Here is a 17,145-nt window from a genome sequence, read left to right as displayed (position 1 = left end):
TACTAGCAATATAGCCTAGGATGAGAAGATTCTAAGCAAATCCTAAACAGAAAAAGTACTTATAGATTGTATTAAACTTGTTAATCTTACATTAGTATCAAATGATCTGATCCCTTCCTTCTTTTAAATTTGTGGCTGCAACAAATTTCAAAGAAATATCCATTGAACACGGTACGGAATATGAATTAGATTGACAACTTCTTCATGTGGAATTAGTCATATTAACTATCAATTTCAAGTCCTAATCATTTGTTACCTTAATTTTGAATGTTTCAAAATGGTAGCTGCCCTAGAAAACTTTTCTTCTTCTTTTTTCTTTCTTCTCTTTTTTGGGTGGTGGATGTTTTTGTTTGTTACAAATTAATCCTGGTGGTTGCCTTTCATGACTTCGATTCGATCGGTACAGTAGTGTGACTAATTCAAAAACAGCACGACAAAAAAGGTGTAGCAAAATTAAATTAGATGCTTCCATTAACCAAGTCATATCTAGAAAATTCTATGCTTATTATTTTCTTCAAAAGAATGCATGATTCTAATTCCCCATTATCAAAAATTTCCATCATCTCCTTTTTTATATTATATTATATATAATTAAAAGTGGAGGCAGATTCATCTACATCAAATTAATGAAATGAGGAATCATAGTTTCTTTAAACATGTTTAAAAAAGATGGTGCCATGCCAAGTTGCCAACCCATAGAGTTAATTATGTTTGAAAACAGACTTAGGCACACACTAACATCCAAACCATGCTCAGCAGGAGCAAGTGGCCTGCTTTTGTACCACCACCACCACCACCTTCAACTTACAAATAAATATACACCTAATAAAAGGACATTAAAGGAAAAAAAAAATTATAACAGGATTAATAAAAGAGATATTTAGTCATATATCCATTATTAGCACCAATAATATAAATATACCATACACTATTTAATTTCTATAAACAAACTCAAAATTTAATTTTGATTATTAAATTACTTTGATGCCTTATTGAGTGTTTTGAGTTTTTTTATAAGGTTTTGGGGTTGGGCTTGTTTTAAGAAATTAATGGCAGTTTTGTAATTTATAAGAAGTTAAAAGCATCTTTGTTATGTTGTAAATGAGATTTGAATGTGTTTTTAAAGTCCATTTCATATAAATTTTTTTATATATAATTTGGGTCACTATATTGAGTATAATAGTGAATCTCCTTTAATAAAATTCCAAACTTGACATGCAGGCATTATATTTCTCATTAATCTAAGAAATTCTTGAACTTTCTATTATTTTATTTCTCATTATCTAAGTATGCATAGCAATTCTTAAACTTTCTAATGGCTAAGGAGAAGAATCTACACTTTTTGGTGTATCTAGCCAGGAAAAAAAAATATTGGTGGAAAAGCGAATGCATTATTTTCTTAGGTATCATCCTTATCATTCAATATGTTAATAATAAATCTAAAGTTGAACATCTTAATTAATTTATGATTATAATATTGAAAAATATTCTAAATTCGAATCAAGTCGTTAACAAAAAGAAGTTTTAAAAAATCTTAAGATCTGATTATTTTGAAGGTTTTTTTTTTTTTAAAACCAAAAGAGTACTTTGTTAGTTTAACTTCATAATTACATATTTGTCCCAAAAAAAAAACTTCATAATTACATAATTCTTACATCATTATTAGCCATCATATACAGACGCAAAGGGGACAAATATTGTCATTATCTATTTCTTATTATCTTTTCTTCTAGGTCATGACAACTATTATTTGCCAAAAGCCAAAGATAAGTCATAAAAATGTCTTTGTAATTTCGTTAATATGATTATAGGCCATGGGCAATTATGTAATCACATTCTTTACGGCTGGAAATTTCTGTTAATTCAGGTGAAAAATCTCACTCAGATCGTTTTGGGTACACTTTTTCTACTTTCTTAATTTCTACATCAAGCAATAAAAAGGAGCTGTCCTCTTCTCTCCTTGGATTGTCTTCTTCTCTCTTTGGATTGATTTTATAGATTTATAATCAGTCACTGTTTTTGGGTTTCCATAACAAGACTTTGGATCTTTTTCAGTGTAAACTCCAAGTTCAATACAAACCTTTTGGATAGAGCTTGATTCTTTCATGGGTATCCGAGCTCTTTGCTCTTCTGGGTTCTAAGTTTGCATCTTTACCAGATTTCATCTGGGTTTTATTTGGTTTTCTCTGTTGTGGAACTCAATCTGATTTTTGGAGAGTGTTATGCGAATTTGAGGTGGGTTTTTGCTGGAAGGTTCATCAATGGCAGCAGGTCAAGATTTGATTGAGCTCAAATTCAGGCTATCTGATGGCACCGACATAGGTCCACACAAGTATAGCCCATCTACCACTGTACAATCACTTAAAGAGAAAATACTTGCACAATGGCCTAAAGGTTTTATTTCTTTTCAGCTTGCTCCTGTTGAAGTTCTGTTTTTTTTTTTCTCGTCATATTTTTGCAAAACTTATATATGTTATTGAGGTTCTTTTGCTTTTTATATGATTAGGTTGGCTTCTTGAGAGCTTTTTGCATCAAGCTTTCTCATTAAGCTTATCACAGCTTTATGTGGTGTTGTGTACTTCGAATCTTCTTAGACCATTTTAGCAATTTTGATTGGAAACAATGTATTGGACACTGTACGAATTGAAGTCCAAATTTATGGGTTTGAGTATTGAAAATTCTGTTAGTAAATTTTTCGTTGCTCTTATCATTTTCTGTAGTACCTTGTCCAAGTGAGTTGAGGCTCCCACTCTGTCCTTAATTGTAGATATAGTTTGAATATGCCGAAAATGAATTATGACACAGTTCTGAGTCATTCTCGAGTAGTGTATGCTCAAGTTAGTCACACATGTAGGAATAATGTTATTAATGTAATTGTTTATGGTACTGCATTAGAACCCTTGTTTCATATGTGTTGCTGATGTTGGCACCAATCAAAACAGAATATTGAAAGAGGACAAAGCCTATATTTTGACGAAAACAATGATACTTAGTTTGCTCCATGATCACACCATTATGCTTTGGATTGAAATTGACTTATGTTTTCTCATGCTATGCAATATCTATTTGATAGAGAAAGAAAATGGTCCAAGGACAATAAATGATTTGAAGCTTATTAATGCGGGAAAGATACTGGAAAACAACAGGACCCTAGCTGATTCCAGACTTCCAGTCGGTGAACTACCAGGAGGTCTCATCACTATGCATGTGGTTGTGCGTCCTCCTATTGCAGACAAAAAGAATGGTAATTATGGTTCTATTTACTAGACATATGTTGCATATATCTTATAGAACAACATGCTCTTTGGCTAATTCGTTGTTTTTATTAGTCTCTACCCTGAGGTATTAAACATCTTTGGCTCTTTTGATGAACCTTTGCCCCTGAATTCCCAATATATTTTAGTTAAGAGGCATGGTTCTTATGCATCAATCTCTTATGATTCCATCCCCTTCTGAGCAATAAGCAGCAAGGTCTTCTTGCTTCTGATTGCCTCACCATATCTTGACCCTCAGCACGCATGCTAAAAATCTGGATTCAGTGTTGAGCCAAAATTAATCTTCCATGCTAGTTCTCAGAAGTACAACTTTTAATAACATTGCAATATAATAGGGAGCTGAAAGCATTAGATCAAGTCTTTTGTAATAGCTCCATCCTGTAAAGCATAAGAGGCTCTTATTTATTTTTTCTTTATTTGTATATTTATTTTGTATGCTTGTTCCTTATCTGAATTTCTGGTCCTTCTCTCCCTTGAAATTGGCTTTGTATATAGTCCATTCTTAAGTTTTCCCTGTGTTCTATATCATTCTTTCGTTAGAAGCTCTGACTTTCAAAGAAAACTATATTGTCCCTTCTTTTCAATCATTATTAGGAGATGACATTATGGAACTTGAAATTGTGGGTAGCAAAAAAACTATGAAAGTCACAATATAAGACACTTTCACATTTACGTTATATAATGCTTATGTTAAAGTTATGTTACCTAAACATAGGAAAGCAGTTTCAGACACAAGGAACTAATGGTTGCATTTTCCACAGATAAATTGCTGAATGATTCTCCAGAGAAGCCTCGATGTTCATGTTCAATATTGTAGCTTCTCTTAACAAGCTTGAGAAAGCTTCCTCAGTCTGTTAGTGTCATTCTGTCATTTCTGTCTTTTTATTTGTTGCCGACGATGAGATGCTGTTAACAATCTAAGTTCCCTTTCACAAGTGGCAGCAAGAAGTTCATGGATCCATCAGCCAGACTTTTGTTACTTTGAGTCTTGTTGTCTCCCCCCGTATGTAAAACTGCTTATAGTTCCTTATTGCATATGATTTGTTAATGAGAAAAGGACCACATTGTTGCGTTGGGAGCCTCTGATTTATTTTCATGAATGAATACAATTGTAAAAGAAAACCTTAATTAATTTGATTGATTTGCGAGTTTATTGTAAGCAGAATTTCTCTTTCTTTATTATTATTATTTTTTAAATTGGTAGAAGAATACGTGTATATTATTACCATATATTTTCTTGGTCTGCATATTATTGCAAGCGCCCAATTTCACCAGAGGCCTTTTAAACCATAAAATGATGAAAGAGCACAGGGCATGGACAAACCGTTCCAACACCCAAGCACCAGGAGAACAAGATGAAATTGGAAGTTAGAAGGGATGTATGGGAAGAAGTTATATATATTTTTTCCTTGAGGATATTAAATATAAATTACCAAAAAGAATTTGATTTACTATACAGCAGAACACCTGACAACAATTCACCCCCACCCCCCTCAACCCCAAAAAAAGGGTCAATTATGTACTTGTGAAACTATTGACCAGAGAGTTTATATACACTGCTGCTGCTTAGCTTTTGATACTGCATTCCAGCATTGTAAAGTTTCACCACTAGCAGCTAAGTGGCCCATGCATAATTCACCTTGGACATACATGATGACATGAGGCAGCATGGCATGTTGGACCATCAATTTCTTAACCTGGTAAATGGCTATTTCTTCGTCTTCATGCAAAAGATAGAATGGCCCGGTGACTATTATGAAGGGTCCAGAAATGGGGATGTTGAGGAGCGATTTAAGTATTGGGCTTTCTTTGACGCTCGAACATTCTTGAGAGTCATCATTAGCTTTTGTCTCTCTCCTTCAACCTCTGCAAATTGAAGGCTTAACTGAGAGTAACGATCATGCATCTCTTTCAGTTCTGTTTCCACAGTAGCATATCTTCCCTTAAGGTCCAGCATGTCTTTAATTAGCTCATTGATGTCTCTAAAGCTGTGAAACACTGCTTCCTCATCACTGTGTTGTTTCACGAAAGAACTGGAACACAGGAGGATTTCAAGTTAATTGTTAACCTCATAAGAAATTGGTTTGTTCTGCTAATTTTTAAAGTGAACCACCAGTTTCCCTTAAAAGTAACACATGTTTTAAAATTACCGCAGCCAAGTTTCAGGAGGAGAGATAAAAAGAGACAATATGTTGTCTTGTCCCAAGAATGCCCACATAATGCCAATTTGAAAGGGTCAGTCAGAGTTGTATAAGATGTACCTCTGAAACTGGAAAGTTGATTTCTTCTTTGCCTGCAATGCTTCAGCGAGTTCAACTTCCAACGCGAGCACCCTCTCTAGTGCATTGCCACTGCAAGAAAATTCGTTGAATAAGGGAAATATACTTCCCAATTCTTCATTTACCTAATCAAAAAGCCAAATATGATGTCAGTTCAAGGACACGCTTATATTGTAAGGTGTAAGCATCATAAAGTTATTTACCTTATTTAATTGCATCAGCTCTCTTTGTACACCAGAAAAATTTGGGTCAAAATGATGATCATCTAGGGGAAGAAGCAAATTTTCATGTTTCATCCTTTCCAACTGCAAGAAGATAACACGGGTTAGAAAAGATCTGTTATGAAAAAAAAAAGTTTGTCAGGACCTAGATTCTCTAACTGACGATGATGATAACTTTTAATCCATAGTCCCTGCTCTCCAACCATAGATAATGATACAGTAGCAATACCAAAGAATCTGCTCACTTGTCTTTATATGAAATACGTACCTCCTTATTTAAGTTGTCCATGCTAGACTTTAAGCTTTGGGCCTTAAAATGCTCATTGGCAAGAACCAAATGCTTCATGTCACTATTAAGAACATCCTTTTGTCTTGAAGGTACAACACTAGGGATACCATTTACGCCTCTGGATACAAGATCATCCTGTCCAATGAAGCACATTGATTGTCAGATACCAAAATTTCAAGATAGAGAATAAAAGAGTACATACCTTGGAAAAATGAAATAAAGTAAACCTTTTCTTTGACAATTGTGAACAATCCTATTCCCCTGCTAAAGGAATAGGATGAACTTTCAAGTTTTGAAAATACAAGCTACGAAAGATAACGCATTCACCACCACTTGTGTGGTCATACTCCATAGATCAAACTTATATTATTTTGATTGACTTATTATAGGATTTCTTCTGTACTTAGATTTCAGCAGTGTTTCATGGAAAAGTTGACAACATTAATGGTGAACAAGGAGTTTAAACCCCAGTAACTGGTAGTACCAACCAAATATATTAGCCACTGTCTACTGCTTTGAGTTTCACTCTAGTGGTGGTACTTCCCAGGAAACTTGTTTAACGTGATAGCAGGGGGGTCGGTATTGCGTAAGCAAAGGCTAGCACTATGAAATAGATATGCTAATAAGTTTGGTAATATTTGGAGCAGCAACTCACTAAGGTACTGTCAAGTTGTCAACTAGTATAGGAACTATACCCTTTAGGAGCACCATCAAACTCTCTATGATGGGAAAAAGCAGAAAAGTACAGCAAACTAAAAGCACCTTTTTCGCTGAGGGCAGTATGAAAAAGGAATTCTTGTTCACTTTTCCAGAATCTTAATCGAGAAGAGTGAAATATCCAGAACGTGTATAAGCTAACATAAGCAATGGAGTAACTTTCTCTATATAGAGATTAAAACAGTTAAGTACCTGCTCAGAGTGTATATTGATGAGTCCCTTTGATTGGTCTACTTCATCAATGGAATTCAAGCATTCAGGATCAGCTGCTTCATAATTCGCTAAATCTAGCTCAGAAAACTTAGCTAACGGGTCCTCTCTTACTATGCTGCTTTGCACACCAGATGTCAATTTCTTGTGGCGAACTTTTTCAACAACTGGATCATCAGATATGTAATCTGCTTTGTGTAAACTGCCATTGCCTTCCCTCTGATTATTTATAGAAGCTGAAGAACTCTCAAGCAAATCCTTCGTTGAGGTGAGTTCTAAGGCAATTTTAGCCATTTCCTCATTGCACTTTTGCAAAGACGCTTCAAGAAGTTGTTTTTCTTCCTTACAGCACTCAAGGCTTATGAATGAGCATTCCTTTTCAGCCTTCATCAGGTCATAGGCTTTCATTATTTCACGCTTTTCAGAAAGCGCTGAATGTAGGTCAGACTCCAATTCCAAGATCCTCATTCCTAGCTCTTCATTTCTCTTTACATGAGTAGCTTCAGATCTCTTCCTGTTCTCAACTTCATTGATTGCATCTTGTAATTTCATGAGCATCTCCTCACTATGCTTCTTGCACATAGCAAGCTGTTGTTTCAGTTCTTGCAGCTTGGTTTCATACTGCTCTTTGATGAATGCAATTCTTAAGGACTCTTGCATAGCAACTGGCGGCCCTTCTGGTTCTCTTTTATCATGTGCATGGAGACCCTCAGCATAAGCCTTGTCTTTAAGCTCCTTAAAATGGATGGACAAGTTCTTAAACTCTTCTGTCTTCAAAACCTGTTCAGCAAGCCTCTGTGTAAGCTCGCTACATTTATTGCGCAACATTATCAATTCATCTTTATATCCTTCCAGCAAGGTTATCTGAGCGCACTGTTCATCCAACTTGGCTTTGAGTACTAAAACTTTGACGTCTAGTGCTTCCTTGGAGAATATCAGGTTATCAATCTCTTCTTCAGAAGTCATCAAAGTATACTCCAGCCTTTCAATCCCAAGAGCAGACTGACTGTTATCCACGTGGACAACACCCTCCACATTTTCTGCTCTTTCCTTGTATTCCTCAAGTTCAGTCCTCATGGCACTGTTTGTATCAAGAAGTATCCTATTTTGAGCACTGGAGGCTTCCAACTCAGATTTAAGGGAACTGAGACTTGCCATCAATTTGGTGTTCTCTTCAAGGTAATGCCTTTCCCTAGCAAGACATTTATTAAGCATATTCTCTACATTGAGGTGATCATTACGAAGCTCGGAAACATGGCTATCTGAAAACTGAAGTTTCTGACCAAGCTCTTCGATCATGGCCCTATATTGAGTCTTTGCAAAAGTGAGTCCAACATCAGCAGCTATTGAAAATTCATGCATTTCAGATAACTGAGCTTCCAAAGCTGATATGGAAGAGCATTCTTCACGAACATCTTTCAGACATTCCTCAGAATCCAACAGGAGACGGAGAACTCTGGATTTCTCAAGCTCCAGGTCTGGTACCAATTGTTTGAGGTGGACCAGCTCAGCCTTCTGGTGATCAAAATCTAGTAACTGGTTGTTCTTCTCGTTCAATTGGTAAGTGAGATCTGTAATTGTACCCTCTAACTTATCTCTGAGATTTCTCTCAATTTGCAACTCGTCATGCAAAGAGAACAAACTTCTTTGCAAACTATTAAGCTTCAGAACAAGCTTGGAAGATTCTTCGGTTTTATCATGTAAGGACACCATCAAAGCTTCTTTCTCCTCTGACAATGCTGCTATGGTCAGGTTACACCTTCCTAGTTCTTCAATCCTGGTCTCAAATTGAGTTTTTGTGAAAGTGAGTCCAACATCAGCAGCTATTGAAAACTCATGCATTTCAGACAATTGAGCTTCCAGAGCAGATATGAAGGAACATTCTCGACGGGTATCTTTTAGACATTCCTCAGAGTCAAACAAGAGACGGGAAACTCTTGATTTCTCTAGTTCTAGATCGGATACCAATTGTTTGAGATGGACAAGCTCAGCATTTTGCTGATCAAAACCAAGCAGCTGGCAATGCTTCTCGTTCAATTGGGAAGTGAGATCTGTAATTGCACTCTCTAACTTATCTCTGAGATTTCTCTCAATTTGCAACTCATCATGCAAAGAGAGCAAACTTCCTTGCAAATATTTAAGCTCCAGAGCAAGCTTGGAAGATTCTTCAGTTTTATCCTGTAAGGACGTCATCAAAGCTTCTTTTTTCTCTGACAATGCTGCTATGGCCATGTTACACCTTCCTATTTCTTCAATCCTGGTCTCATATTGAGTTTTTGTGAAAGTAAGTCCAACATCAGCAGCTATTGAAAATTCATGCATTTCAGACAATTGAGCTTCCAAAGCAGATACGGAAGAACATTCTTCGCGGACATCTTTTAGACATTCTTCAGAGTCCAATAAGAGACCGGAAACTCTTGATTTCTCTAGTTCTAGATCAGATAATAATTGTTTGAGATAGACAACCTCAGCCTTCTGCCCATCAAAACCTAGCAACTGGCAATGCTTCTCGTTCAACTGGGAAGTGAGATCTGTAATTGTACTCTCTAACTTATCTCTGAGATTTCTCTCAGTTTGCAAATCATCATGCAAGGAGAGCAAACTTCCTTGCAAACTATTAAGCTCCTGAGCAAGCTTGGAAGATTCTTCAGTTTTGTCCTGTAAGGAAATTATCAAAGCTTCTTTTTCCTCTGACATTGCTGCCATGGACAGGTTACACCTTCTCAGTTCTTCGGTTACCTTCTCAAACTCCATAATTTGACCAGCAAGGTCCTGGTTTTTAGAAGTAAGTTGCTGCAGCTCCATTTCTAACTGATTAAGATCAGAAAAAAGTTCTCTGTACTGTTGTGCATAATTCTCTTCGGCTACAGAACTAATCTCAGGTCTGTTTGCAAGGGCCTCAACTTGTAACTGGAGCTTTCGCACCAGGGCGTTTGAAAGTTCTAGTTTATCCATTATACCTCGTAGATCATGTTCAAATTGCCTTTTTATGATCAGATTATCAGATTCTGCTGCGCTTAAAGACTCCCGAGCTATATCTCTTTCTTGTGCTATGTCTTTCTTCTCCTCCATAAGCTGGACAATCTTCTCATATGCATTGTGCTGAAGCTCTTCTATTTGCAACACTACACCTGTTAAATCTTTGGATTCCAAGTCCTGACTGACACATCCAATGCAGAGATCTATGCCTTCATACTTTTGGTCATAAGATGCCAACAGATTCCATAACTTACCCTGTAGAAAGTTCACAATATTCTGCAGATTTTCCTTCACATAAGTCAGCTCATCAAAGTCAGTTCTGACATATTTCAACTCTTCCTGCAAAGATGAAAGTCTATTTTGAAGAGTGTCATTTTCTAGGGTTTCCTTTTTCAACAAATTTTCCAGCTGTAATTTTTCAGTAGTGCAGGCCTTGTATTTGCTCTCATAAGTTTCATATTCTTTTATCATATCTTTCCATTCAGCAATCTTCTGGATAAGAAGATCATTTTCACTAGTGGCGTTTTGTAAATCCGCTTCCAAAACTTGGTTCCTCAGAGCCAAGTCATTGCAGTTCGAATTGCAAGTATCCTTGTACTCATTCAGGAAGCGAATCTCATCCAGTGCAGTCTGCAGCCTCCGCATCAATAACTCATTGGACTCAGTTGAAAGCTCCAGCTGTTGTGAAAGGTCATGCACTTTCTCTTTAGTCAATCCAAAGTCAGCACTTGCTTCAACCAAAGTAACCTGTAAAGTCTTTGAGAAGACATCCAAATACACATTCACCAGATGCACTTCATAAAGTTCTTCTTCAACCTTTTGGTAAAGCCCCTTCTGAAAGAGGAGAGATTTTCTCAAATCCTCTGATAATATATTCCCATCTAAATGCTGTTTGTTTATCCCAGAGCACTGATTCTGACACTGCAAGTGTTCTGCAGAATGAGATTCCTCTGAATCCAACTTCTGATTCTGCAGGGTTTCTTCACACGCAGGTAAGCTTGGAAGCAAAGAATCTGCAAAAGCCTGTTTAATGAGGTTCTCATTATTCTCATACATGGACTGAACCTGAAAAGAAAGCAATTCAAGGTCCTTCTGTAACTGGTTCACAGCAATGGAGTAATTCATGCGTGCCCTTTTAAGTGCTGCTTCTGCTGTAGTAGCCCTTCTTTCAAGCTCCTTGTTCAGAGAATCGAAATCACGCTTTTCTTTGGAAAATATTATTCTCTCATTGTTCATGTCTTGCTGGATTCTCTCCATCTCAGCTTTAGTGGATGAAATTGTGTACAGGCAAGTAGAATGCTCATTTCTGAGATTCTGCAATTCTCCCATCATCTGTCTCTGGTTTTCCTCAAGTTCCTGAATGAGAGCTTCATAGTAGCACTCCATCTGGTCTGCTTTCTTTGCAAGGCTTTCTCGTTCAGCTTTCAACTCATTCACCTCTCTTAAAAGCTCAAAGACTTCTCCTTTCATTGCATTGGCAGCATCTACAGAATCAAAGTCTTGCGACACTGGGCCAGGTATGCTTAGACAATGAAGCACACCTTCTGGTTGATAAAAATCTGCATCAAACCTGGTTCCTATTACTAATTGCTCACGTTTATGTAAACTCATTTCATCGGCCTGCTTTACGCTTGTCAAGTTCAGCCCTGAACTTGCCTGTCCAGTTTCTTGTTTGAGAACTTGCAGAACACCAAGCAATCCCTCGAAATCCGAAAGAAAGGACGCGAAGTCCCTTTCATGTATTCCAAAGCATGCCTTTCTCTGAAGCTCTCTTATTTTATCATCCATATCTGAAAGCCCTTTAAACCACCTGAGCTGTAACTCATGAAAAAGGTAATCCTGGCCTATCTCAACAGTTTCTCTGCTTAATTTGGAACTTTTTTGCTCCTCAAGATCTTCTTTCAACTTTGAACATTCTGATCTCAGTATGGAAACTTCTTTTGCTAATCGTTCTCCAGAAACAATTTCAGCATCAAGTTGAACGGAAAATTTTTGTGCTTCAATGCCTATTTCATTAGCATGACTCTGTAGAGTGCTCACCTCCTGCTTAAGCTCAAGAATAGATGATTCAGCTGCTTCCAAGCTTCCTCTAAGTCTGCTATTTTCCTCATAAGAATTTGGCAGGCCAACATCTGCAGAAAAGTCAGAACCCCAGCCATGAGCCCACTCATTGGTCCCCTGTGCCAAGAACTGCTGATCAGAGGGGTCTCCTTTCTCTTGTCCAGGACTTTGACTAAGGGACAATCCACCTAAATCACCAGAGGTAGTACTCTTAAGACTATCAATCTCATGGGTGCTGGACGTATCATGTTTCTCAGCATATAAACTTTCCGAAGTATTGGAAGAACCATCAAATCCAACAGTTGAATCTGCATACTCTTCATTCAGCCCAACCTCCTCTTCAAGGGGAGAGAGTTCTTTAAATTTAACTCTCGCATTCATCTGTAAAAAGAAGAAAAAATTTATTGGAAACATATATTATGACAACAGATCAGAACGCCTATTGCAAAGATAATAACTCCATCCAGTAAAAGAACTCATATAATGGAAAGTTTTTAAATTTGTACAACAAAACGCCACATTACAAGTACAAGAAAACGCAAGGGTTATCACTCTCAGAATTTGTGAGAGACGTCAAGTTTCTCAGTAACTGACTCATGGAAATTGTTCAAAGGGGACGGATATGTTGAGAGTGTTTGTCCCACATTGAAATGTTAAGGGACCTAGCCTAGGTTTATAAGGAGTTGGGCTACTCTCCCCATTGCCTATTGGTTTTGGGGTGGAACCTCAACTTCTTTCATGGTATCAGAGCAAGGCTTCACGTATTTGGCCCAACGGCCACATGTGCTCCCACGTCACCCAATATTTGTTTTCCACGGCTTGAAAGTTCGCCACACGTGCGGGGGCGTGTTGAGAGTGTTTGTCCCACATTGAAATGTTAAGGGACCTAGCCTAGGTTTATAAGGAGTTGGGCTACTCCCCCCATTGCCAATTGGTTTTGGGGTGGAACCTCAACTTCCTTCAGGATATACCCATAAACTCTGCAAAAGCAGGCCTGTATTTCTCATCAGATACAGAAGTATACTATATTTCAAAGTGAATTAGAATCCCTTGCTTCATCTTTACGTCTTTAAAATCATAGCAGCAACAGTGAGCCTAATTTCATCTTTGATAGCACAAACGTGTTCTGAGAAAGGTGTTTGTTTTGTCTGAATCTATATTTATCTTCCATACATGCCAGACATGCCTCAGAGGATTACTAGTTTTAATTTAGATCATGTAATAAAAAGACATGCAACCAGCATATATCAGACAAAAGAGATAGAGATAGATCATCGATGTGCTATCAATAAGAAAAACTGAACTGAAATAATATTTATCTTACAGGCACATCCCCTATTGTATTATGTGCTCTGGAGTTTCGGGATGTTCCATTTAGCAATATTTATCTTGATTTGTCCAAAATGTTGTATTGAGTGTGGTTTTCCTTGTATTATGTTTTTAGTTGTTATTGCCTAGGTGGACTGCTTGTCCATCTCCTATTGCATGTTTTGCTCCTTTTCCCAATAAACTTTTATTTCGTATTTAAACAAAACAAATAAAAGAGTGAAATAATAAAATAGAAATGGTTTATGCAAATATGGACAAAATTCTGAAATATTTGTTTCAAGGAGCTTATGTTTTTCAAAAAGTTCAATAGAAATATAAATTCAGACTCCAAGACAGTGAACCATCATATACTCCATGGAACAAACAGTGACAGAAGAAAAAGACTGACCTTATCCATCTGATCATTCACTGTATCTTCAGAAGATGATATCCTTCTAGCTGTGGATACATCATTTCTGTTCTGGTCAGAGGTTGTTCGTAGACCACTCTCTCTGAGCTCTCTCTGCTGCTCAAACTCTCTGAAAGGAAAAGTACAGATTAACTACTGAAATTAGATAAAGCAAGAGATTAACATGTTTTAATGCCCACCTGAAGCCAGTTTTAGAAGTTAGCAGCTGTACAGTAACCTGACGTGGATTAAGACAAAAAACAATTGTCAAACAGAAGTAAATTATAGTTAATAACCAGCATGAAGAACAACTAACAGTGTTTACTGGAAGTTAAAAAAAGAAGAAAACTAGCTTCCCTAGGAACATTTTGTCTAAAATTCAGAGATTCTCACATGTAAAACAGATCCAGAATCACAACCGTGGAGAGGCAGTGCAACAGAAGAAGGCTTTGACGCATCAGCATAATCAGCAAGGTTGATATTAGCCTCACCCAGGACACTAGACCGTGAAGAACCCTGATGTCAGTTAGATTTAGGCCAAAAACAAAGTTAAACTCAGTTTAAACAAGGTAATGGCTGCAGTCTACAGTCAGCTGCTCCGATGGTGATTAGGGACTAGAGAAAAGTTAGTTCATGAATCAACCGAATTTTAAATCAGAAACATTATTTTTAATGAATAAGACTTCTGAAGGAATACTACCATGGTTACCACGAGTTTGTAAAGCTTCTCATCATATTGTTTTGTTTTAGTGTCTTGTAGAAGTCTTGTAGTTTCATAGATAGGATCTCCCCATTTGCAGGTCCCATTCCTCACATTTGCCTTGGTTGTTTTTGCAGTTGCCTTTCCGGAATCAGCAGGTATAAAAGATATAAACAACTTATCCCATCCGGTTTGTGGAACCTGGACCATGCAGAAAGAAACATTGTATTCAGTCGTAGCATAGATTGTAGCTGCTACATATAACACCATGTTTTCCAATCATGCTATAGAAAAAAATGCATAATTAAAAGGAGTTCAGGTGCACCAAGTATCTACAATGGGCTCCCTGAACCACCTCTTTAGACAAAATTTAGGGATGAACTGAAAAAACACAACTCCAACCATGCTCCCCATCCACCTCCTAATATAGGGAGACCTCTAGGAGCTCCTAAATGTGAGGGGAGAGAAAAGACTCCTAGTGGCTCCCCATAATTAAATGTTGCTTTACTTTAATAATATTTTAAAACTTTTATTAATGTTGACTATTTTTGTTATTATTTTATAAAGAAAGAGAGCATTTATGATCAATTAGAAAAGAATGAAAACATTTATGACTCCTAACCTATGGAGTATTCAGACCCAAAAAAAAAAAAACCTATGGAGTATGGTTGGAGTTGAAATGTATAGAGAGCTCCTAAAATAGTTTTCTAGTGTTTTTAGCTAAATTTTAACTAAAAGACAGGGACAAAGATTGTAGATGCTCTAAGCCATTAGCCATAAGAAACTAGAATTAAATAAAACGTCAACTAATGGTAGCTACAGGGCCGCATTACTTACATTAAGTTTACAGTCCATTTTAGATTATCTTACACATCATATGACACAATAGAATACCAGATTCAGGCAATTACCAGGAAAATGTTAGTAGTGATATGGAAGCAGCAAACATAAAAGTCACAAGACAAAGCCTATTTTCCACAAACTGGTGACAAAGCCTATTTTCCACAAACTGGTGAATCTAAATTGGCAGCTTAGAAGATTTATTCAACACTGATTTTGCCATCAACAACAGTTACAGGCCAGAAGTTTATGCATGGGTTTCATAAGAAGTGAATACAAATGGGAAAGTATTAAAATTATCAACAGAAAACAAAACAAAAAATATTGATCCTCTGAAAAGCCAATTGAGGAATCTAAAAAACAAATTTACAATAAAATTAATAAGATAGAATTTCAGCAGTAAATTCTAAGAAGTTCGAACTTACATGTGTAGCATGGAATTGTAGCCTGAAAACCACTTTTACTTTTGTCTTCTCAAGCTTCCACTTAGTGATCCTCGACATTACTGGATAATCTATCTATAGTCAACTGTGTAACATCAAGGTTCCAAATCCATTCTCCTGCACCATTGTAAATCAATTAAGAGTAATTGCATTATTTCCACAACAAATGGAATGAAATTTGAGACTGCTCATGCAAATTAGAAGTTACATCTCTTGGATGATAAACAATATGCCAGAAAAGCAAAGCCATATATTAGTCCTCACAAATGCTTATGAACCATGTAGGAAAAACAAGAAGTTAGAGAGAGTGATCCCCTTTCCCCCTTCCAAAATGAAATGGGTATATAAACAAGTTGGCTCAAAATGCAGATACAAGTCAGATGGGTCAGATCACGCTGCACTACGAAATACTCTAGTGCGTCCATGTAGAAAAACATGACATTATTTTGAACATTAACTTAAAATTCAAAGTAAAACTAAAACCAACACTCATACAAGCCTAACATTACTATTTGGTCTGATCAGATTTAGCTACATCCATCTATATAATCCAAGATTTTCTTTTCCAATCAGTTTTCTCCGTAATTCTCAGCAGCCAAACAGAAGGTAATGTAAGAAAGTTAAAATGGAACCAGTTTGGGAAGATAAGTAAATCTAAATTGGAGCACAAACCTTGTAGGACTAGGCACAGACTTGCCCAAAAGGGAAAACCCAGAAACAAATTCAAAATCCCAGTTGAGGATACGCCGGATCCAAGCTCGTGAAAGGAACAGGGGATTCAGATGCCAGCTCCAGCAAACCGACAAAAGCAAGACCCAGAAGAAGAAGAACCTCAGAAAACAAACGCAAGGCCGCTGCTGCTACAAGACTGACAAAATAGCCAATACGACTGTGTTAGAGACAAATCCAACTTCCCAGACCGGAAATGCCTAGCCAAATGTGGAAACTTCAAAAACCGAAATCACTGTTTGTCTAGAACACATCGTCAAAAACCCATTATTTGGAATAACAAGTAAATACCACATGCAGCAAACAACACTCCAATGTCCCAAAATTCAAACCCAATTATCAGAAAAGCCAAAAGAATCCAATGGCACCACACAGCTTCACAAATACGAAGGCTACAAATGCTGTGCTGGTGTGAAGGGAATAGGGGCAGCAGTAAAACTAGTAAAGTTGACACCTTGACACTCAAAATTCAAAACCCATAAATAAAATATAAATTATATAATGTGTATAGTTATAAAAAATTAGACTTTGTTGTCTAATATTATAATGGCAATGAGGATGATGCAGTGCGGGTAGGTACCTAGCTGTGGATCTGTAGGTGCTTAAGGTGGAAGGAACAGCAAGTAATCTTGGGTAAGAAGGTTCTAAGAGACTCAGAGAGAGAGAGAGAGAGAGAGAGAGAGAG

The 17,145-nt window shown here is 37.0% G+C and overlaps 2 protein-coding genes across 3 annotated transcripts; one reads left to right on the top strand and one right to left on the bottom strand.

Moving 5' to 3' along the window:
• The first annotated feature begins 1,750 nt into the window (after positions 1–1,750).
• LOC117618642 (membrane-anchored ubiquitin-fold protein 6) lies at positions 1,751–4,434 on the top strand. Its single transcript, XM_034348344.1, has 3 exons — positions 1,751–2,394; positions 3,074–3,244; positions 4,037–4,434. Exons 1-3 carry the CDS (start codon positions 2,262–2,264, stop codon positions 4,090–4,092), a joined length of 360 nt encoding a protein of 119 aa, XP_034204235.1. The 5' UTR covers positions 1,751–2,261; the 3' UTR covers positions 4,093–4,434.
• Positions 4,435–4,655: 221 nt separating this feature from the next.
• On the bottom strand, positions 4,656–17,145 carry LOC117638325 (early endosome antigen 1). Of its 2 annotated transcripts, none has more exons than XM_034373461.1 (12): positions 17,041–17,145; positions 16,404–16,599; positions 15,714–15,848; positions 14,449–14,649; positions 14,142–14,264; positions 13,949–13,986; positions 13,749–13,878; positions 6,974–12,412; positions 6,044–6,199; positions 5,758–5,859; positions 5,537–5,679; positions 4,656–5,308 (listed from the first exon to the last, which is right to left on the bottom strand). In XM_034373461.1, the coding sequence occupies exons 3-12, from the start codon at positions 15,789–15,791 to the stop codon at positions 5,029–5,031; spliced, it is 6,690 nt and encodes a 2,229-aa protein (XP_034229352.1). In that variant the 5' UTR covers positions 15,792–15,848; positions 16,404–16,599; positions 17,041–17,145; the 3' UTR covers positions 4,656–5,028. The 2 variants fall into 2 exon arrangements, with proteins under 2 accessions (XP_034229352.1, XP_034229358.1); XM_034373467.1 differs by having other exon boundaries at positions 14,458–14,649.

Source organism: Prunus dulcis, chromosome 1 (genome assembly GCF_902201215.1).
Source record: "Prunus dulcis chromosome 1, ALMONDv2, whole genome shotgun sequence".
NCBI lineage: Eukaryota > Viridiplantae > Streptophyta > Magnoliopsida > Rosales > Rosaceae > Prunus > Prunus dulcis.
This window is presented reverse-complemented; position numbering and strand designations above follow the sequence as displayed.

Coding starts and splice junctions, on each gene's coding strand:
- LOC117618642 (XM_034348344.1), top strand. CDS start 2,262: ATGGCAGCAGGTCAAGATTTGATTGAGCTCAAATTCAGGCTATCTGAT. Junction 2,395..3,073: donor ACTTGCACAATGGCCTAAAG/GTTTTATTTCTT, acceptor TCTATTTGATAG/AGAAAGAAAATGGTCCAAGG. Junction 3,245..4,036: donor TATTGCAGACAAAAAGAATG/GTAATTATGGTT, acceptor CATTTTCCACAG/ATAAATTGCTGAATGATTCT.
- LOC117638325 (XM_034373461.1), bottom strand. CDS start 15,791: ATGTCGAGGATCACTAAGTGGAAGCTTGAGAAGACAAAAGTAAAAGTG. Junction 12,413..13,748: donor TGAATGATCAGATGGATAAG/GTCAGTCTTTTT, acceptor TTCTTTTTACAG/ATGAATGCGAGAGTTAAATT. Junction 5,680..5,757: donor AGCTGATGCAATTAAATAAG/GTAAATAACTTT, acceptor CTTTTTGATTAG/GTAAATGAAGAATTGGGAAG.